At 40.4% G+C, this 23,554-nt stretch overlaps 1 protein-coding gene across 1 annotated transcript in view; it reads right to left on the bottom strand.

Moving 5' to 3' along the window:
- The window catches only part of ANXA5 (annexin A5), a 29,893-nt gene extending 11,617 nt beyond the window's left edge, over positions 1-18,276 (bottom strand). The window contains exons 1-6 of the mRNA XM_032292411.1: positions 18,045-18,276; positions 17,762-17,805; positions 6,792-6,876; positions 5,119-5,213; positions 3,866-3,979; positions 2,157-2,247 (exon numbers count right to left, since the gene is read on the bottom strand). Coding sequence (XP_032148302.1) covers positions 2,157-2,247; positions 3,866-3,979; positions 5,119-5,213; positions 6,792-6,876; positions 17,762-17,770 — 394 coding nt within the window. The 5' untranslated portion in view covers positions 17,771-17,805; positions 18,045-18,276. The remainder of the gene's footprint in view (positions 1-2,156; positions 2,248-3,865; positions 3,980-5,118; positions 5,214-6,791; positions 6,877-17,761; positions 17,806-18,044) is intronic.
- Positions 18,277-23,554: the final 5,278 nt, after the last annotated feature.

Here is a 23,554-nt window from a genome sequence, read left to right as displayed (position 1 = left end):
AGTGCCTTTGCATTAAGTCCAAATTCCTAATCCAGTCATGCAAAACCATCTACACCCAAGCCTAACCTCACGTGTTCCATTTACCTCCAGCAATGGACGTGCACACATCCTCCCCGACAGCCAAGCCCTCTCCATCCCTCAATATGCTCTCCACAGTCCAGTCTCCATGCCATTAAAGACAGGCAGTACCTCAACCAAAAATACCTTTTCTACCTACCCAAAACGCACCTAGTATTTTTTCCCAGCTTTATTGAGTTATGATGGACAAATAAAAATTGTATATATTTAAAGTATACAACACAATGTTTTGATATATGTGTACATTGTGAAATGATTGCCACAATCAAGCTAATCAACATACCTATCGCTTCATACAGCCTGTATTTTTGTGTGTGGTGAGGACATTTAAAATACACTCTATTTGCAAATTTCAAGCATATCTTATACTATTACTACAGTCACCATGCTGTACATTAGATCCCCCCAACTTACTCATCCTGCCTAACTAAAATTTTGTAAGCTTTGATCAATATCTCACCAGTCCCTTCTCCCATTCACCATGCCACCCCTATACACCCTAGCAAACACTATTTTACTATCTGTTTCCATAAGTTTGATTTTTCTAGATTCAACGTAAGAAGTGAGATCATGCATAGCTTATGCCTTGTGCCTAGTTTGTTTCACTTTGCATAATGTGCTCCAGGTTTATCCATGATGTTGAAATTACAGGATTTCCCCTCTTTAAGACTGAATAGTACTCCTGTGTGTGTGTGTCTGTGTTTGTGTGTGTGTGTGTTTGTGTGTATTCCTTATTCATCTGTCAATGGACACCAAGTAAACCTATCTAGTCTTGAAAGTCTACTGCATGCGTGATTTGCATCATGAAGCCTCTCTAACATCCAAAGCTATGATGACCTCTCTCTTCTGAATGCATTGTTGCATTTAACATTGTTGGTATTTTACTTTAGTTTGAATTTTATTATCCTTTAACAATTGTAGTCATTCTGTCATGTAAAGCCCTGAAGAGACTGCATGCAAACTGCTCACACCTTTTGTCACTCATGACAGCCAACACACTGCCAGACACATAGCCAGTGCTCAATTACACAGCTGAGTAGGACAGACCACACAGTTATTACCCCCTATCAGCACACCATTTGTAATCCAGTAGCACAAAGGCTCTCATCAACGTCAACATCCCCAGAAAGAGGTCTTTGAATAGTACATCAAATAAAGTTCAAAGTTGAGATACATGTATCACTTCTGCCTTAGTGGTTGGGAACTTACTGCCCATAAAGAGAGAAGCAGGTGGGAGAGATTCAGCCCTTTAGAAAGGTAATTATTCAGTTGCTCTAAACAATCACAGTGTTTTGACTTGCTGGGTTAACAAAGCCATTTCTAAGATTAACAAACAAATGGCAAGATATAGCCCCTAGTAAAAGACACAAGGCTTGGTGTCTGTTGACTGAGCTGAGAAACTGGATAGTATGACCCTCCTCAGTCAGGCAGAAGAGTCGGCTACAAGAAATCTTGTAAGAAAAGGACTCTCTACCTCTACTTTTTTTTTTTTTTTTTTTTTTTTTTCATTTCCTTGATTCTACTCATGGGACATACTTTAGACTGAAATGTAGATTTCTGTTCATGAAAAAGGCACACCAGAAAGAAAAATCATAATGCAGACTATTTCATTCAAGCACTGCCATTAGCTAAGACAACATACATTTACTCAAATGTACTTTATCAACTCTGATGTGGGAAAGGGTTTAGATTTCTTTTCCAAAGTATCAAAAGTACTTTTTATATAACTCCTAAAGTTTACTAACATAAAACTAAATTTTTTTAAAGAAAGAAAAACCATTTTTACCTTAATGTTAACATAAAGAACCTGTGTATCCCTACACTAATTGCAAATCTTATGCAAAAGTAAACTCCATATTCAGTAGCAGGTTCTTATAAAATATTAAAATAGTAGAGGATAACAAGGCAGTGTTTTCCTTACTGAAGGAGAAAAACAGCTTGAATTGCAGGTCATTCATTCATTCAGTCAACCATCATTTACTGCCTGCCTCCTGTACCTACAAGGACTACATTCAAATCAGAGAAATGAAGGAAGTGACAGTGGCGGTAAAGGCAAAATATAACTCTCAAACATTTACCTTCTTCATAAACTTGTTTTATTGCTCTTAGTTCTTCAGGTGTCCTTGAAGCAATAATTTCTGTCAGTACTTTTTCATCTGTTCCAGCTCCCTGTTTGGAGATTTTAACAGAGTAAACATGTCAATAAGATTAAAAAGAAAGTTATCCTCCCCCAATTGCATGGCTATATAAATATTATCCAGTATAACATGGACTTCTTCATATATGAGTTCTATTAGTTATAGAAATAAGAAATTTTAAATAATTTTCTCTCCAAAGACCATTTTATTCTTTTTGTCTAATGGAAAACAATGTTTATCATGTATATATGTGTACATATATATATGTGTACATATATATAACCAGTTATATAAATTTGTAACTTTTAATTTGATCAGTTAATTCTAGTTTAAAAGTAAAACATTTTAATGAAACATGAAGTAATTTTTTAAAAACTGAAAGAGTAAAAATGAAAACTTCACATAAATGTACGTGGAAGAGCACTGATACTTAACTGATATGCACCTCAAAAGATAAACCCCTGCACCCCAAGTTAAGTGCTGTGCAGTCACAGGGAAATTCTACATCAAAGGTAACAATAAATATAGCATTGCCTAGTTACTAGGAATTAGAGCAGTAAAAAGGAATTGCAACTTGCTTTCTGGATTTTTGAAAAATCATTTTAGTTGGCTTTCCTTTTTCTGCTTTTAAAAATCACATCTGCATCATTAAAGTAGGAGATGCAACAATACAGCTGAACTAAATGTTTTTAAAAGATAGCATATTTCAGCCTTATTTTCTTTCTATTTCTGTATTTTCCCAAAAATTAAGCACTGAAAAACCTAGAGTTAATTCTCTGGCAGAATTTCAACTACTGCTGACATTTCAGAAGCACTTAGAAAACATTTTTCTCAATAACCTAAGATTTGTGTTTATTCCAAAAGAATCACCATAGAAAAATGAAGAGACTGAACACAAACTAGGCCCTATGGGGATGGCCCTTCTCCCTCCACTCCATAAGTAAGAATCCTTGAGAAATATTATTTCCTTGTTAAATCTCAATGTCCCCATTCAAAATCTAACTTCTAACAACTGAGCTGCATCCTGTCCCATGAGCCCAAACAAATGTGCCAATGTTGGTTGTCCTATTTATACAACATTCCAAACACCAGTCAAGGGATTACACATTTAGTTTTTGCTGCAACTGAAATTATAGTTCTCTGCAATAGGCTTACACCTAAAATGAGGCAGTTTACCAGCTACTTCATTTTAGTGTTTAGAGGAATAGGAAAGAAGGAATAAGTATGAGAAAATCTTTATCTTGAAAATTCTCTCTGAAGCTTTACCTTTTAACTTAAAATAAGTAATATTATTGTTCCCTTATCAGGCAATTTTCTATTTCAAAAGATAAAATAGGTCATCTGTAATATTTTTTAAACACTCTCAAAATCAGAAGACAGGCATGAAAATAAAATACAAGAAGCTACAAAAATATTAAAATTTTAATAGCCAGTATTATTAGGTTTAAATCTGCAAAAAAAATGAAATGGGCACACTTGTAATTTTCTCCCTCCTTTACTGCTTATTGCCTCCCAGTTTTGTTTTCCAAGCATCTCTCACTGAAATAATCAGATAAAATTTTTAAAATATAACAAATAAGATGAAGTAGTTACCAAAACAACATAATACTATTTATGACAAAAATGTTCCTTTCACTCATCCTTTTTACCTTCAAGGCATGCTTTAGTTCATAGGCATCATAAAGCCGAGAGGGTTTCATCAGAGCCACGATTAATTTTTCAAATTTTCCAGTCAGTTCTGATTTCAGGTCATCCAGAAGATCCTAACTCACAGAAAAGACAAACTTGTCAACCAGCAGAAATTGTAATGAGATTCTTCTTCTTAAATATGAATGATAGCCCTTTGCTCTAATGAATTCTTTATGTTGCTGTCTCCAAGTAGAGGGCCCATGAGCTAAAGAAAATCCCATAACCTTGAATAATATACCTTTAACCTGTGATCAACAGCTTAAACTAAGGCAAACCCACTTACATGTCAAGATGTTTATTTTTAAAAGATGTTTTCCTTAACTTGAAAAAAAATGAATACCTTAAAAGTAGGCTAAGATTTTATTTTAAAAATACTATTCTGAGAAACATACCTTTTTTAATTCTAAAAAATAATCATATAATGAATTTTTACAAAGGATAACATTTAGTCTCTCATACCCAAATAGAATAATTTTTTCTTTTCTCTCAATATCTAATAATATTCAAATACATAATAGATTACAGTCATTACTATGGCTCCTGACCACTGAGAGACATTTGTTCCTATGGGGAAATTGTATATGTAATTATGAGAAAAATAAAACAATATTTCCTACCCACAAGTTTCAGCACACCACACAACTAGAAATGGTGTTTAGAATACTTTTTTTGCATTTGTTTTCTCAATTAAGTGACATATGTTTTCAGAATAACAAGACTACATTTAAGTTTTTCATGCATGCACTAATTCATTTAGTAATAAATTTTAAATTTTTTGAATTGTTACTCAAATAAAAGCAATTAAATCAACTAATTAAAAATCCATTCGTTAAAATCGTGACAAAAGGAACTAATATTTGTGACCGTGTTAAAACAAAACATGTTGTAATACAGGCTTACACCTAGAAAAGAGACAGTAAGACATCCATGTGAACATGAGTGAGAAGCACAGAGGAAAAGAAAAGGGAGAATTCTCACCACGGGATCCTTTGGCACCTCTACAGCATTAGGCAAGGAAAAACAATTACGTGAGGATAAGTTGGGTGAGCACTGTATCCCAAGAGCTGATAATTTAGAGTGGAAAGAAACAGAAATAGGGAACTCGGAATCACAAAATAAATGATGCTTACAAAAGAATACCAGTATATTTCAAATTAGTCTTATAATTGATAGCTGTTCCCTCATTCTCTCCTGGGATGAAGTATGGTCTTACCCTGCCAAACAGAGTCTTAAAAGCCTCAGAGATTTTCTGGCGCTGAGCATTACTTCGGGATGTCAACAGAGTTAGGATGCTCTCCTCATCTGTGCCTGGAATTTATGGTTAATAATTACATTTTGGCTCCTGCATGCATACTCTCCCAATGATCTTTGCAACCCACTTCCCAGTCACCTTATTTCCTTGCCTCTCCCTATGCGAATATATAATATATTTTATGGCAGGCATGGTGGCTCACGTCTGTAATCCCAGCTCTTTGGGAGGCTAAGATGGGAGGATTGCTTGAGGCCAGGAGTTTGAGACCTGCCTAGTCAACATAGTGAGATCCCCATCTCTTAAAAAAAAAATACATAGACACACACACACACACACACACACACACACACACACACACACGTATATATGCACACACACATAAATGTTTTACTAAACAGTTTATTAAAAATTTACGATATATAAAATGTTGTTTCCAATATATTCTATCCCGCTATTCCCAGTGTATTGGAAAGTAGATGGAAAAATACTTCTGCCTCTTAAAAAACTTAGTGCACCTAGTTTTTCATGCAACAGATACTTAAATAACAGTTATTCATAAGGCATAATGTGCTAGGTGTTACAGGGGATTGAGAGACGAGAAAGATAGAGACTCTGGCGTGAAATTACAATTTAAGGTAGAAATACCAAAACCCACAAATAATTATGAGCTCAGGCAAAATGTGATAAGTGCCTCAGGAAAGGTCTAGGTGTTAAACAGGATTCAAAGAAGGGTCTCCTAGCTGATAGAAGGTGGAAGGGAGTCTTGGAGAATGCCTCATGGAGAACGTGACACCCAAAACAGTCTTGAAGGATGGAAGGATTGTGAAAGGCAGTGATGAAAGGAAGGACAGCTTTTAGAATGCGAGAAAAGCTCAGCAGCGGGGAAATATAGGGCTTTCATAAACAGTAGATAAGCCAGCATGGTTGGGTCTGAGAACACATTAAGTAGTAATGGGAAATGAGTCTGAAAAGGTGGGCTGGATACAATGGAAGGACTTGAGGGCCAGGAAGCACATGAACAGTAGTACAAAGGAGGCTGAGCACAGGAGATCAGTGACACATGGGAGTCCTTTAAATGACTAGAAAAGAGGCTGGGGAAAGAGAAGAGACTTGCAGAATGAGAATGGAATATCTGACTGGAAGCAGAGCTGCTCACACGCAGGGACGGCTGCCTTATGGACTCGGGCCTCTACCAGACAGGTGACGATAACAAGCTGAAAAGCACAGAGGCTGAATTTAACTGCCTATTGAGCTCTAGAGACTGAATGTTAGGGATGGTTTATAGCAAGCTTGTCCAAACCACAGCCGGCAAGCTACATGTGGCCCAGTTCCGCTCTGAATGCAACCCGACACAAATTCATGAACTTTCTTAAGGTATTATGAGATTTTTTTGCGATTTTTTTAAGCTAATCAGCTATCATTATGTGTGGCCCAAGACAATTCTTCTTCCATTGTGGCCCAGGGAAGCCAAAAGATGGGACACTCTTGGTTTATAGTATTATTTTATTATCTTAACATACCTCTTCTCCAACAGATTTCAGATCCAAATATTCTAAAATTATTCTTACTGTAATTAATGACTTGTTTGGAAAAACAAATATCACATTTTTTTAGAAAGAGGAAGCTAAATTTACCCAGGCCTTTCATGGCCTTCCGAAGAGTTTCTGCATCAGCCCGCTCATCAAATCCAGGAAAGTCAGTCACAGTGCCTCTGAGAACCTAATTCAGGAAACACAGTGGTATTATTCATATCATGACTAATATGACAAAGCAAATAACATAAACAGGAAGCTGCTTGCTACATATCACATTCAGTCATTAAATAAATTTACCATTTGATAAGATTTGTGACCCCTTTTGAACTGGGAAGTGAACCATTTACAATGGGGATTGGCAGGACCGATTCAGCACAAAAGCTACCCTGATCCACCTGCAATACCATCAGTTGGAAGGCTGGCTCCCTCTTCCCTGTGACCAAACCCCACCAACACCTCCTGGTTCACAGAGGGCACTTCTTTGCAGGCTCCCTTCAATTAAGTCTCACAGCATTTTGATCTACAAGAATACAGAATCCACATTAAATCTTAATGCCCTATCCTGAGTGCTCAATTCTAAGCAATGCTCTTATTACATGCCTTTTCATCTAAGTCCTGTTTCCGTATACTTATATAGGGATTTTAAGACAATCTAGCAAAGCCTGAAATGATACTTGATAGTTCATGTGTCAGAAGAATACAAATCTTTGAATTTAGAACTTTATAAAGGTGTATTGGAAGACACTCTTCATAAAGCTTCATAAAGCTTCCTGTTACACATTACTTTATCATATACATACACTGCTTTTAATAAGTAAAATATCTTAATATTTCAAAAAAAGTTAGTGATAGAATTAGATCCTTAGAGTCAGAAGGCTTTACTACTACTGAGCCATAAATATTTATCTTATGCTAAATGGAGGCTCCCTGCATTTACTTTACTAATAAATGTTTTTGTATTTCCTCAAAACTCGTGCTAAGGTACAATCTAAACTGAGAAACAAACAGCTAAAAGGACTGTAAAGCTAGCCAAGTTTACAGTCTTACACCTCTTATTATAAATGCACAAAAGCACAGTCACCAAAAAGGGGGAAAGTTTATTTTACACCTCAGCCTCCAATTGTTGCATATGCCAACAATAACATACCAATGAAATTTTAAATGATGACAACAGGGAGAGATAGCCATGGTGAAGAACTTCCCCTGGACAGTATCAAAGGTCGGTTCAGTGGCCTTCTCTCTTTAATGGCACTAAATTAGACTTTCCAAAAAAGTGACACTCATGGATCCAGGAGAGAGTGACAAAGACTCTCTCTTTGGCCACACTTTGAACAGGCTCCCCTGAGCCCTCTTCTCAACTAGTCCTTATCCTTGGGCCCCCTTTGCCTGCCTGGCAAGAATCTTGCTAAATCAGTTTAAGAAGGATACCCCTACTCTTGGTAGCTGATCACCCTCTGTTATGAACTGAGTATCTGTGACCCCTCAAAATTCATATGTTGAAACCCTACCGCACAACATGATGGTAAATCAGAGATAGAGCCTTAGATGAAGTCATTAAAGCAGGGCCCCCAAAGTGAGAATACCATCCTTGTAAGAATCCGGAGACAGCTTACTTCTCTCTGCTCTGTCATGTGAGGCTACGATCATGTCTAGAAGAGAGCCCTCACCACACCCAACCATGCTGGCACCCTGAGACTTCCAGTCACCAAAACTGTGAGAAATGAATTTCTGCTGTTCATAAGCCATCCAGTCTATAGTATTCTGTTACAGCAGCCCAATGAACTACGGAACCCTCTATATCTGATCAATTTCCTCATCCCCACCCTACAAATCTGATCATCCTGGCCTGCCTTCAGCAAGAATCCTATTAAGTCAGTTTAGCACGAGTCCCCCTAACTTGATGTTTCCTCTTTGTAACTTTCCATCCACTGACCTCACTCTACTTTTTGGCTATAAATCCCCACCTGTCCTCACTGTATTTGGAGTTGAACCTTATCTCTCTCCCCTGTGGTAATAGTCATGACTTATATTGTAATATTCTTGACTGAGGTCTTCCTTACCGTCATAATAACTTTTTCTTCAACTGTAGTCCTTACCGTTGTTCAAGAAGAGAAGACACAGTGTTCTTTCCTCTGAACAGGGTCATCTATGACAGAACTTATCAGAAAACCTGACCTCATGAAGCCCCACATGACCTTAACTCCTAAGTCAAGTGGTATGATTGTGAGACCAAAAGAATACAATTCAACAGAAAAAAGAGGTGATTCCAGGTTGATGTCCCGGCCCCAGGCTGTTGAAAGCACCACTAGTAGCAGCTTTCACTACCTCTGACCATCAGCTAAACATGGGACTGTGGCCAACTAGGAAAAGGGGAAATGGGAGCCTCTCTCCCACTTGTCTCATGAGAGGTTATGAAACTAGGCCAGAGCTGTTCATTCCACCAAGAGGGAAATCCGCCCACTGCCAGGCTGGTCTCCACTTCCACCCCATCTAAGAAGCACAGATATGTAAAGACCAATAGATTCCCTGCCATTCATTCTATAGCTTAATCCATATGAAACTGAATGGTTGAATACTGACAACTTCAAGTGGTTCAACATAGTTAAAAGGAGAAATCAGTAAGATTTGGGAAGATGACCTTTCAACATTAGCGTGAGTTAGGAAAGTTATTTCTGTCAGATCAAATTACAGCTTCTCTTTAATAAGCCCACTTCAAATTGATCCATATCAGTGTAAAAATGAATACACTCCACCAGTTTTCTTAATGTGAGAATTTATTTTGCAGTTCACCTGTTTTTTCACTCATTGACTCAACCATCTTTTGAATGCTTCCCACATGCAAAGTATTATACTAACCACTAGTTAAAAGTCAGGATCCCTCAAGTATGAAATGGCAGGCATATAACTGATCAAGTGCAGTAGAACACGTAGGCTGGATTAGGGTAATGTGAGCACATTTGAGAGGACTATATTGGGAAGTGTGAAAAGAGAAAAAATTCGAGAAAAAAATTCCAAAAAGAGTCTTGAAAGTTGCCTGTGGATTTGCCAGGCCAATCTGGTACTTTTGATAAAGAGTTGAGTATTTCAACAGACTGGAAAAAGCAGTAAGGTTGAAATAAAAGCAAGGGAAAGGTCACAGTGAGGGGAGGGGAAGGGCATAAAAGCCATGCTGAAATGTGCAGACCTCATCCTGTAGGCAACAGGAGCCACTGGACAACAATCAAGAAGAAAAGAACAATGTCAGCTCTGCACAGCAATATGCCTCTGGCAGCAGTGGACACAATGGAACAGACTGTCCAAGAGTGATAAGACCACTTAGAAACTAACAACATAAAGAAGGAAAGGAAGACATAAACAAAGGGACAAAAGCAGGCCCCATGTAAACAGAAACTATTTAGGAAGATTCTGTTTTTTGGATGGGGAAGAGGATGGCTGGCTTTGCATTTCTCCATAGCAGGCTTGTGAGTTGTCGGCATACTTTGGTAGTAGCTGGAGGCCACCATGCAAGGCAATATTAATGGGGTGGAAAGACCAGAAGAGAAGGAAAGGGAAGGTGACCTACAATCAGACTGGCAGCTACTATCCGCAGAGTGCAGCAGTGCGCCAGGCACCATGCACAGAGCTTCACATAGATCATCTCAGTGAAATCTCATCTTACAGACAAAGAAACATACTGGCTCAGAAAGGTTTTAGCAAGTGAGTCATCCAAGTGACCAGCAAACAAGCAAAAAGCAGAGATGGGACTTGAACCCACAGGACCTTGGCTACACTGCCCTCCCAAAGGCAAGAATAAAATCCAAGGAGGGTGATGGTATGGAAGCTGAAGAAGACAAATATTCCAAGAGGAAAGGAAAAGGAGGCAGTGTCCAATACTACAGGAAGTCAAGGAAGAGCTAAGACGCAAAGGGTCGCCTGGATTTGGTAACTAGGAGGTCTTTGACGGCGTTTATCAGCCTGGCTATAGGACTCTCAGGAATGAATTGAGGGAAAGACTGTCTCAATGAAACAATAGTTTATAAACCAGGCTTTTAAAAACACAGTTTAAAAGGGCGGGGGGGGGGGCATGATCCAGTTTGTAGGCTATGAAGAAACTTCTGGACAGAGAGGTTAAAAACAGGGAGAAGTTAAAAACAGAAGAGACATGAGGGAGTTGCCTAAAGAAAAAAGGATATCTGAATATCTGACACCAGACACTGAAGGAAATTAGGTGAAAGATGAATGGAAGAAAAGCATCTTAAAAATCTTCAGTTGTATGAAGGAACAACTGCTGGTCCTGTTTTTGAGAGCTTTCTAGAAATTGTGAAACACTTTTGCTACATTCCATACAATCAGAGTCACCCAACAAGGGTAGCAAAGCCACGTAGCAGGATTAAGAGACCAGATGTGAATAAGAGAAATGAGTCATAAGGGCAGAATCCTTGTTTGGACATCCTGCCCAAACCCTGTCACTGCCCACACAAAACTGACTGCAACTGTGACTTTAAATGACTCATTTAAGAGGGCTTCCCCTGTTTCCTGGAGTCCCCATACTTTACCCAGTTTAACACCAACCCTTAAGTATACCTACTCCCTCACCCATACTCAGTTCATCCTCAATTTCCTTTATCTGTTACCACCAATGCCTTATGAAGAGAATTATAATATATTCTTAGATAATACTTGGCCAAAATATACAATTCACTCTTTTAATTCTCACCTTCAAAAACATCCATGCCTTAGGTCTATAATTTTGTTGGCTTTTTTTTTTTCTCTAAATGAAAAAGTTCTTTACCCTCAAAGACTAGGTATGCCAAAATAAAATGAATAAAACCAACCAAACAACAAGGGAAGGGCTGCTTTTCTAGACACAGAACTTAGATATAAATAACAATTTCAAGTTTAAAGATGAGAAAGTATTCGCCTGTCTGGAACACTAAATAAAGCTTTCCTGAAGACACAGACGAGCACTAAACCCTCTTTGCACTCCTGTTCCACATAATCAATATTTACTCAAATACCTCTCCCCCCGCAACCCCAGCGTTCCACCTAATACTAACTAGGAGCTAGAAATCATGAAGAAAACCACGAAATAGCAACTGCTAAGCTGCTGTGTAGTGATTTTTAGGGGTGGTTCTTCTGAGGCTCAGGTTTCCAAAGACCTTGGAGCCACTCCAAAACCAGTAAGCTGGGAAGACAATTGCCTCCCCAATCCATGTAGGTACACCAGGGCCCTACCTGATGTACATACTAGAGGCCCGTTAATATTTCCTGCAATAATGGTTCCCACTAATGAGAAAAAAATATATCACTGTACTAAGAAAAACATAAGAAAAGCATGAAAAGAGGAAATGTCAGTGTGACCTGATTATGCTTTGAGCTGCAAAGTAAAATAAATATCGGGGGAAAAATAGGACCTCCAAAAGGACTGAGGAGTACAAACACATCAGAGGTCAGAGACATGCTCTCAACCCCCAATCCTAACCCTTGCTCCAATCCCAACTTAGAAAAAGTGAATGTTATATTTCAAAGCGTTAAACTCGAACTGGCCTGTTGCTTCTGTGTAACTTTCTTTCCTTCACATGCCCCTTCTTACTTGTTTTTACTTCTTTCCATTTGTCTATCCATCCTACTACCTTTGACCTATATCTTAAAATCAAATCCAAGAGAGAAAAAGTACCACTGGAAAACAGATTAAGTTGTTTGCATCGTGATAGAAAGGAAAGTTTTGATTAAAAAGTAAAGATTTGTAAAATAATTTAAATTTTTGTTGTGTATTTCTTTAATGCTCTGTGTTTAATGTTGTGTCTCTTTGCCAGTGTAAGAATGACTTCCCTTGGCAAACATCAATACAATGGAAAGGTAAATTGTGTGCTCCTACAAGTCACCCAAGAATAACTCCAGTGATGTCTTGAGTGAGTTAAAGTGAGCAGGTGGCACTGACCTCCCATGAGTTCACATTAGAGGTCAGAGGAGAGTATTCTGTTTTACCAAATTGTTCCATTGGGCATTTCATAAATAACACTTGAAAAGCTCTATCAATAACCGATTCATTCACACCAACACTTCAAAAACAATCAGCAGTATGGATTTCTCATATTAGATAACAATGTATACAGATTCACAATTTTATTTCCTTTTGTATCTAAACAAAAGGCACAAATCTAATGAACATGGCTGATCCTAGACAAAGGTAAGAAATAAGTTAGCTTCAAATCTTTTTTAGTGGTAGGACGAGATAAATAATACATAAGCAAATGGATCTGGCCAGGCTCGGTGGCTCATGCCTATAATCCAAGAACTTTGGGAGACCAGGGCACCAGAGGTCAGGAGTTTGAGACCAGCCTGGGCAACTTAGTGAAACCTCATCTCTACAAAAAAATACAAAAATTAGCCAGGCACCACCACACCCCACTATAGTCTCAGCTACTCAGAAGGATGAGGTGGGAGGATCACTTGAGCCCCGGAGACAGAGGTTGCAGTGAGTCCAGACAGTGCCACTGCACTTCAACCTGGGTGACAGGGTGAGACTCTGTCTCAAAACAAAACAAAACAAAAAACAAACAGAGCCTACAGAAATAAAAGAGGATTTAGCAGACTTAGAGATCATATATACCTTACTATTTACCAGATAATACCACCTAAGTGTTTTATAAGAAACTGAAATTCAACAAATCCTCTACTGTTTCTTCCCTGCTTCAAACCTGCATTTTTTTCCTCAGAAAAAAAAAAAAAAAAAAAAAACCCATAATCAACCATGGTCAAGCAAGCCAGTCCTCTTGACCCTCCCCTGACCCTCCATCAGTGAAAAACTACCCCACTCAAGTACCAAATTTGCCCACCCTGCCCCACTGGTCTCTCTTATCTGAAACCTAAGACACTGCCTAGTTTAAGCCTTTGAGGTCTCCCTGGGATTACCACAACAGAGCCTACGTGGTTTTCCAGTACTCAGCCTCCCTCTCCCCTCTCTCAACCCCCACTCCACCACCCTGCCTTTGCATCTTCCAGAAATGCAACCATCACACTGGACCCAGGGTGAGCTTTGTTAAATACAAATCTGATGATGGCACACCTCAACCTGCAACTCTTTGATAGTGCTCCATGACCTATAAAATGGTACATATAATCTTCAGTGCTGGCTCCTGTCTACCTATCTGGCATCCCTTTCCAAGTCAGGGCTTAATTTCCCTACCTCACTGCAGCTTCACTTCATCATGCCAAACGCTTTTATATCCCTAGGTACTTATTTGCTATTGTTGCCTCTCTGTATAATGGCTTCCCTCCTTTGTCCCATACAAACGATGCCAGATAGGTAACCTCAATTTCCTCTTCTGTGAAACAAAAATAGTAATACTTATTTCCAAAATTGTGTTATGAGGACTAAATAATACACACAAAGAACTTGCATCTATTATGTCAATAATTCTTAGATCCATTTCCCATTGCACTCATGTTTAACAATACTTGGCACATAGTGAAAGTGCAAAAGCCTCATACATTCATGAATGCATGCACTAATGAAAATGAGAACAGTTAAGAACTAGTGTCCAGCTGGTCATGGTGGCTCATGCCTGTAATCCCAGCACTTTGGGAGGCCAAAGCAGGCAGATCACCTAAGGTGAGAAGTTCAAGAACAGCCTGGCTAACATGGCAAAACCCTGTCTCTACTAAAACTACAAAAATTAGCCAGATGTGGTGGGCATATGCCTGTAATCCCGGCTAATCAGGAGGCTGAGGCAGGAGAATCACTTGAACCCAAGAGGCAGAGGTTGCAGTGAGCTGAGATCGTGTGCCATTGCACTTCAGCCTGGATGACAGAGTGAGACTCCATCTCGGGGTTGCAAAAAAAAAAGTCACCAAAGAAATGAAGCTGGCAGGAATATAATTCCTTGCAATTAATCAATTGATGATATGTTTACATATTATGCAAATTACTAAACTGAAAGACTGTGTCTAAGGGACACTTAAAGCAAAGGTCTTAGGAACACTAATTTGTAAGAAACAGATGCATTTGTGAAATTTTAGAATAGTATGAAGGTTATAGGAATAAAATATACTTCAGGAATGAATCTATACTGTAAAAGTATTGTTACGTTTCTACCATTGTGAACTTCTAAGTCATTAAAAGAAGCAAGCCAACTGCCTACCTCTAACTGGCTTGATCACCTATGCAAGCCCTCCAAAGAGAACTGAATATTAGATAAGGAAATTAGGGTTTGCTGAATGCCAATGAATTGCTCAGTGCACTAAAAAGCAACCAAATGGTTTTAGATCTAGTTATTTCTCAGCAGCCAAAATGAAGATAAGAGTCAAAGAGATAAGAAACTGAGAGAGACCACCAGGAGTAGCAAAGGCCATGGGTAAACAAGTAACCATGGCCTAAAATCCTAAAAGCGAACATTAGCTCCAGAGAGCCTTGACTTTAACAATGAATGGCATGGGCTGGGCGCGGTGGCTCATGCCTGTAATTCCAGCACTTTGGGAGGCCGAGGTGGGTGGATCACAATGTCAGGAGTTCAAGACCCCCCTGGCCAATATGGTGAAACCCCGTCTCTACTAAAAATACAAAAAGTAGCCTGGTGTGTTAGCACACACCAGTAATCCCAGCTACTCAGGAGGCTAAGGCAGGAGAATTGCTTGAACCTGGGAAGCACGGTTGCAGTGAGCTGAGATCGTACCACTGCACTCCAGCCTTGGAGTCAGAGCAAGACTCCAACTCAAAAAAAAAAAAAGAATGGCATGAAAAGATACAATCAATATCCAGTCAGCTCCTCTGGTATGATCTTCATCTCAAATTTACTTACTTACATTTATCTTGCTTGCTCGGCACAGGGCTTTTTTTTTTTTTAATTACTATTTTAATGTTAAACCAACCCAAAATATTTCTGATCAAACCCTGTAACTTAAACATATATCATGGAGATAATTCTGATATTTATGAAATTTCTAATGAACAATTACGTAATCTAGTTCTGCCTTCATGACATTCTTACCACTCAGACGCCCCACCCAGCTTTAATACTAAACATTTTAACAAAGTGTTTTACTTTCATGGTTTCCAAGAGTAACTGGTAACAAAACTAGAACAAAATTTAACACTCTATCTTTTTTAAACATTACTTGTAACTTTTATGATGAGTAAAAACTGCAGTTTTGGCCGGGCGTAGTGGATCACGCCTGTAATCCAAGTACTTTGGAGGCCAAGATGGGCAGATCACCTGAGGTCGGGAGTTCAAGACCAACCTGACCAACATGGTGAAACTCCATCATAAAAAAAAAAAAAAAAAAACCCTGCAGTTTTGATAGAAAACAGTTTGGTATTGTCATAGGGCTCAGGTACATAATTTTATATGCAAACCACCATTCTCCTAGGTTTTATATACACATGGCCTTTATGATACTAATAATTCTTTGAAATTATTAAAATTAATGTTCATGACTGGAAAATGTGTTCACTTATACTATCTGGGTAAACAGTCTACACAATGAAAAGGAATTGATGGACCCTCAGACATCACTGCAGAACTCAAAAAAAAGACTCAAGAAACTGTCAAATGAGCAGAGATAAAGGGAATTATTCTTCGATGCTTGCTAAATCGTCATGTAATCACCACACCAGCATATCAAGATAGGAAAAACATCCCTCAGGAAAGTTAATTCCACATAAAAGTATCCTTACTATGGGGAAGAACCTAAACCAAACTTTCCACTTGAGTAATACGAGAATTGGTTTACTGTAACATTTAAGTGCAAAAGAGGAAGTAAGAATGGGAGCACTGTAAAAGTTTAATGAAGTGGCCAACTCATCTTAATCCTCCCATTTTCACTTGGAAAGGACCAAGAAACCTTATTCAATTTTGATAAGTCAATCTGATAAAAAGTGAACTACAAATAAGAGACAGCATTGTTTTAGCAGTTAAAACACTTCTTTAAAGAAAACTATCTGGACTCTGACAAGCCAGTTAGATTGACAAGATCTGTGGAATCAGTTTTGGAATTTTTAAGCCCTGATATCTTACTCATAAAACACTGTATAACATCCTCAATTTTTGAAGACCTTAAACCATTTTCTCTTTCCTACATTTTTGAAAACATTAATTACAGTAAAGAAGCCAGGCATGGTGATACAGGACTGGAATACCAGCACTTTGAGAGGTCGAGGCGGGAGGATCACTTGAGGCCAGGAGTTTGAGACCAGCCTGGCCAACATGGTGAAATCCGGTCCCTACTACAAATGCAAATATTAGCCGGGCGTTCTGGCACGTGTCTGTAATCCCAGCTACTCGAGACTGAGTCACGAGAATTGCTTGAACTGGGTGGGAGGCAGAGGTTGCAGTGAGCCGAGATCGTATCACTGCACTCCAGCCTGGGCGACAAAGTGAGACTCCTTCTCATAAAAAATAAATAAATAAATAAATAAAAATTTTAAAAAAGGGGAAAACACAGTAAAAAAAAAGCCTGCATAGCCTGTATTAGATTATCCATTTCTGAAACTGTCCCAAGGCAAATTCAATTGAGAACTCGTTCCACGAGTTCATTGCTTAAGAAAAACAGCGCTTGTGTTTAGTCTTTTGCATAAAAAAAAATAATCAGAGCGTACAACCAACAGTTTCTTTTAGTAAAATTGGGCTGAGCAACTGGAAAAAGCCAACGCTCAATCACAGTATTAAAATACTTTGTAGAAAAAAACAGAAAGGAAGTCAAGAAGGGGGAAAAAATGCGTTCGCCTCACATGACCACAATGAGCTGTTCTCATTCTGGCTCTAATTTTAGTGACTCTCCGGATTTTGGGGAAGGCCCACTTTTACACATTCACTCATGAAAAGGGAGAGCACACAAATCCGGCCACGTCACCGGCTGCTACGCGAGAGGGCAGCTTGGTGGCGTCGGTGCTGGTGCTCCACGGGAAGAATCGGGACACAGGAACTGGGGTGGGGAAGCCAAAGGGAAACAAGAAAGGTGGAAGCGATGTCCCCAAAGCAGGTTCCGTTTCCTCCTAAACTTTGTGACTTTCAGACAAATTCTAAAAGTCCCTCATTCCAGCATACAAAGTTGTGGGTAAATCCAGCGCGGTGCGGGGCGCACGGCCTTACCTGTGCCATGGCGACGAGTCAGGTCAGGGGAAGGTGAAGCAGGACTGCAAGAGACGAGAGACCTCTGGCTTAGCGCGCCACTCGCGACTCGCGCCCTCCCCAAGCGCAGGTCGGCGGGGGCGCGGCAGCGCTCAGACAGACCCTAGGGCCCCGCCAACCGGCCGACCCGCCCTCTCGCAGCTACCGGGACAACGCTCGGCCGCGCGGCCTCCCAAACCCAGGGCCCGGCGACCCGCTCCCCTCTCCGGAGGGAGCCCCCTCCCGGGGCCAGGCGGCCACTCACCCAGACTGTGGGACCCAAGTGCCCCGAACCCGCGGGAGAGCAGCGGACCGCTGGGCGGCGGTACGGGATGCGGACGCTGAAGGATCCGGCAGCTGCACCCAGACTGATCCAGGCAACGGAAACGCCAGCGGCCCCGCCCCGGCCCTGCCCGGCTTGGCCCGGCCCACCCCGCCGGGGCCTCGACCACAGGCCGGCTGCCCCTTCCCGGCCCGCCCCTGCCCGGGCCTCAGCGCGCCTGCGTGGGCGCGGCTAGTCCCAGTTGGTTTCCCCGGGCGCGGATTGTCCCGCGGGTACCGCGGGCCTGGGTGGGGCGCGGCCGCCGCGCTGCTGGAACCGGGAGGGGGCGCCGCTCCCCTGAGTGTCCTGGGGACCGCCTGGTCCTTGCACCGCGGGAAGGGCGTGGGGAGCTGTCCGGGACTTGGGGTTTGGGGGTGTTTGAGCCTCCCTGCCTCTGTTACCGCAGGAACATAGCCTCACTCGGGTGCTCCACATAGCAGTGCTTGGGCGTCTTTTGGAGGCGAGACAAAATCAGTGCAGCTAAGGACAGTGCGCCTTTGACCATGGGATAGAAAAAACGTGAAGGGAGGGCCGTTTCCCAAGTTGTTTTTGTTTCTGTTATGTTTTGTTGTTGTTTTTAACGCCAATGATTGCTTCCTAGATGGCCCTCTCTTAAATATACGGCCTTCTAGTAGCATATTCCATAGCCTCTATTTCCAATCAGTTTCTGTTTTCAGAACTAGCCTAGAACTTTAATGACTTAAATTTGAGCCATGCCTCATATTGGTTCAACATAAAATATGAGTATATGAGAGAGAGGGGAGAGGAAGGGAGAATCTACAGCGTATTGTACTAGTATGCTGCTGTGTTCTGTGAAAGGGCCCTATATACAAAGCAGCCCCCAAATGTGAAGGAACCAAGACACTAAAGAACAAAGCAGACAAATCCAGTCTGTCTGGATATTGGAGGATATTGTAGACAGAAGCGTGGCCTTGGGCGGCAGCAAGCAGATAGATTTCTCAGCTGTTACTCCCCAGACCCTGGCCTTGTGCCTTAAGGAAACAGTATACTGCTCTGTGCAAGACAATTAAAGGCAGCCCTCCAGGACAGGTGAAAATGCTGTATGTGTCATAGCCTATAATGTGTACAATAGCATCAACTTTGACATGTTCTTATGCTAAGGACAGTTTAAAAAAAAATCCTAGGAATCAGGAGGTATTCATGAGACTGAGGTTCATCAAAGGTCGACGTGGCAGATTCACATCCAGGATATAATCACTTTTGTCTCTACGTGCTGAGAAAGAAAGAGTAGAAGACACAGTGACCTTCTCAGACTTACTAGTATGGGGAGGGAAGGTGCCAGGGCAGAAGAGGCAAGAGGACAAGTTTGTGACACTAGATGCAGTGTTCTAAACATATGTTAGAATGAGAAGTGCAGAGTGCTTCTCAACATGGAGGTTAAGGGTAAGAGATAAGGAGCTAGTCTTCTTTGAGAATGAAGAAGAATTAAATGGACAGCAAGTGCGGTTCTTTGTATAGAAGTTCTCATTTGCTTTCACGTGTGAACCACATGCTTATCCCAGCCCTGACAAAGGCACAACAGAGTGGTTGTTCTCTGGAAAAGGAGGCAAAATTGCAAAGTATGTGGAGCTTGGCAACCCCATCACCCCCACTCCACTGGCAGGTTGCCTTTCCTCTGGGAGCCTCCTCTCTACCAGCTCAGCTGCCTACTAAGCCTCAGGCTCTCCCCAAGTCAGCACCTCCCCCGGGGTTTCTTTACATGCATTAATATATGTGAAGGCAGCCCTTTTCTGAGCATCTGTCTCTGTTGCTCCTGCTTTTCTACTTTCTCTCTTCCCCGCACCAAAAAGCAGGTCCTTTAATCTTGCCTAGAGCATTCTTCTTTCCCACCCACACCCACTTGAACTCCGTTTGCTTTTCTCACTTTCTACTCTTACATTAATGAAATTAAACAGGACCTCAGAGATCCTATATGTAATGATCATTGATTTTATAGGGACATGAGACTCATCATGGGTTAATGACTTGCCGTATGTCCTGCAGCCAAATACTGACAGAATCGATGAGTTATTGGACCCAGAGTCTTGATGTACCCCAGTTAGCATTTCTTTCACTCCCAGTAATATCAGCTTATTCAACTCCTACTCTGGACCAGGCACAGGTTTAGGTGCTGGGGATAACACAGTAAGTGAAACAAAGGCCCTGCCCTCATAGGTCATACATTCTAGTGGAGGAAACAAACAATAAACAAATATCTAATATGTCCTGCGTGATGTGTGCTATAAAGAAATAAAGTGCTAGGGAATGGAAATAAAGGGAACACTATTTTGCAAAAATGATATGAAGCCATTTCTGAGAAGCCTTGAACATAAACTTAAATTGATACAATTTAATTGTACTTGACAACTATACACTGAGCACCTGTGGAAAAGGCATACCAAGAGTTTGCACGTTAATAGTATGGATAAAGCATGTTTATGGACACTACAATGAGAGACAGACTATAAATCATGAAAGAAATGCATAGAATACAATCAAAATGTGATTAGTTTCAGAGGAAAGAGCTAATGTTTTGTCAAATGGCTGAGATGGCATTTGAATTAGGCATTTGAGAGAGGATATTTTATCAGACTATGAAAGAAAGAAAGGGTGGTCTGGTTAAGTGAACTGCAAAACCAAAAGAAGGAAAGGATCTCTTTGTATCTGTGTGATTTGAACTGTCTAAAATGGCTGCAGTGGAAGGTACATAAAGAGGGATTGCCACATAAAGATTCTGCGTTGAATCATGTATCTAACTGATGGATTTGGAACAACTGATGTTCCTAACTTCTGAGTGTTGTAAATGATAGGCACTCAGGAAATCTCTTTCACTACCTCTTGTCAGCCTAATAACAAACAGAGAGGGAGACTTTCTAAAAGGAAAATGGTATTTATTTGGGAATGGGCATTGCAATAGGAACATGCATGCCATATTAAACTATTTTGCGTATTCAGGGAGGTAAAGGAAGACAAAGATTTTTCAAGGAAGAAGGAGGAGGATTACATCATTGTTTTGAGATAATTGTCTTTGGCTGTAGTAATCAATAACAAGAGTGGCACCAGTCCAACGTTGTACAGGCAGTTGCTGGGCAGATGTCTCTGCAGAAGTTCTGTGTGTGTGTGTGTGTGTGTGTGTGTGTGTGGTTGCAATGGCCTTTGTCCAAAGTTGTGGTTTTTCAGTATTTTTCAATAGTTCTTGTTATCAGGCATTTATGTATTAGAACTCTCCCTTCATGGCCTTCCCTAGCCGTTTGCCAGGAATTTGTCTTGTGTTTTAACACAAGTAACTCCATTTTAATACTGACAGCTTTTACACTCTTGAAATCAAGTGTCTGTCATTCATCCCCCAATGTCCTTTATCAGTGTCCAAATGTCACCTTTAGAATCACTGCCAGATTCTCCAATTGACTCTGATCTTCCTAATTAAAGTTTCTCTTCCTATACATTTAAAATCAAAGTTCTTTCTCAGTGTATTGTCTTCGTGTTGTGTTCATTATAAGTACTACATAATAATTTTGGCTAGTTTGTTATACTATTCTTGGATGTAAATAGTGAGTGTCAGCTGTTTTCTATGAGACACTCAGATCACATTGGTTTTCTTTTTATTAGAGACATATACCAAATGCAGAGTACTAATTTACAAACACGCTTTTGAAACTCAACTTATTTGTTAAATCAGGATTTTCCCTATTTCTCTCAATTACTTGGATCATTCAGGAACTAGACAATTTTTTCTAAATAAGTCACTGAGCTTCGTTGTGTTTTAGTTTCTGCATCTCTCAACTCTAATATTTTAATCATATATTAATGGCCCTACTGTTTCCCTTGATTATACTGACACATAAAAAGGAGAAAACGAGTTATAGGCTCTATATAAATAAGTACAAAATAACTTTAATTTTAAAAGAATTGGAATCCTGTTTTTTTAGAAAATTATAAAATTTTCAACTAGTCTACTTTAAAAATTGTTTTTGTTTAATAAATACAATTGTTGCAAATTATGGCAAGTTAAGAAGAAACGATGGCAGGAGAATGAATTGCATGAAGCAGAAAAAACAAGAGAGAGTGGCTGAAGAGGAAGGTAAGGGCTAGATACAAAGGGAAAGGAGGAACATCATGTCTTCCAGACAAGATCTGAAAAGACCACACCCTCTGAAGACAGTTGAGTTCAAATCCCTACTCTGCCTGCATACCAGGGATGTGACTTAGACAAGCTATGCGATTTCTCTGATCCTTGGCTTCCTTATCTAGAATGGAAGTTAGTTTCAAAGAAGCTAATTTGTGAAACTGCCAAACAAATTGTGAAAAAGGGTTGGTTCCATTCCCCCATGGCTCTTGTTTCAGAATCCCTCATCATCACTCAGCTCCTGTTCTGATGATTAAGGACCTACCTTCGTATTAAAAGCAAAAATAACCTCCTCTGCACCCACTGCTCCACTGCAGCAGGACCAATCCTATTGCCAGCCAGTCTCTCAGAGATGGCAAGCCCAACTGTTAGAGGCCAACCTAATGTTTCTTGGTGCCATTCACTTTCTGCCTGCCTAGTCTTCCTCATCCAGAGTCTACCATCAATGGCTTCTATCAGCATATAACAATATACAGCTAGCCTAGACCCCCACCCTCTACTCTTCTCTCCATATGCAGGCCCTCTGATACCCATTTGCTAGTGCCAAGAACTATAAAAACATCACCTGGTATTTAATTCAAGCCACCTATCTGGCCTCAACTCATTCATGTCTTAAAGTCCCAGGGTGAGAACAGACATGGGGCTGCTGTCATCCATGCGCTCTGCCAAGCCTTTTTCCACCATCACCTCTACAACCCAGCAGTGATACTGGAATGTAGCTTTATTCTAGTGGTTCCCCATTCTTGCCCTTTAGATTTAAAGTGGTTGTAGTATCTCTGGAGAAAACAGGTCTCTTAAGTCTGTCCAGGCTGCCACAACAAAATTGCATGAAGTGAGTAGCTTATAAACAACAGAAATGTATTTATTATACTCTGGAGGCTGGAAAGTCCAAGATCTAACTTCTACAGATTTGGGGTCAGGTGAAGGGCTTACTTTCTCATAGAGAGTCATCTTTACTATAGCCTCACATGGGAGAAGAGACTAGCCAGGTCTCTGGGGTCTTTTTTTAAATGGCACTCTTAGTCTATTTTCCACTGCAATAACAGAATACCACAGACTGGGTAATTTATAAAGAACAGAAGTTTATTTGGCTCACAGTTCTGGAGATTGGGAAGTCTAAGAGCACGACACCAGCATTCGGTGAGGGCCTTCATGCGATATCAACCCGTGGAGGAAGGCGGGAAGTGGAAGGGCAAGCACTGGAGACCGAGAGAAAGGGGGCCAAATTCATCCTTTTTTATCAGAAACCCACTCCCATTCATGAGGGCAGAATCCTCATGACCTAGTCACCTCTTAAAAGCCCCACCTCTCAACACTGTTACACTGA

Source organism: Sapajus apella, unplaced genomic scaffold, assembly GCF_009761245.1.
Source record: "Sapajus apella isolate SASKATOON/1434 unplaced genomic scaffold, GSC_monkey_1.0 scaffold27, whole genome shotgun sequence".
Classification (NCBI taxonomy): Eukaryota; Metazoa; Chordata; class Mammalia; order Primates; family Cebidae; genus Sapajus; species Sapajus apella.
This window is presented reverse-complemented; position numbering and strand designations above follow the sequence as displayed.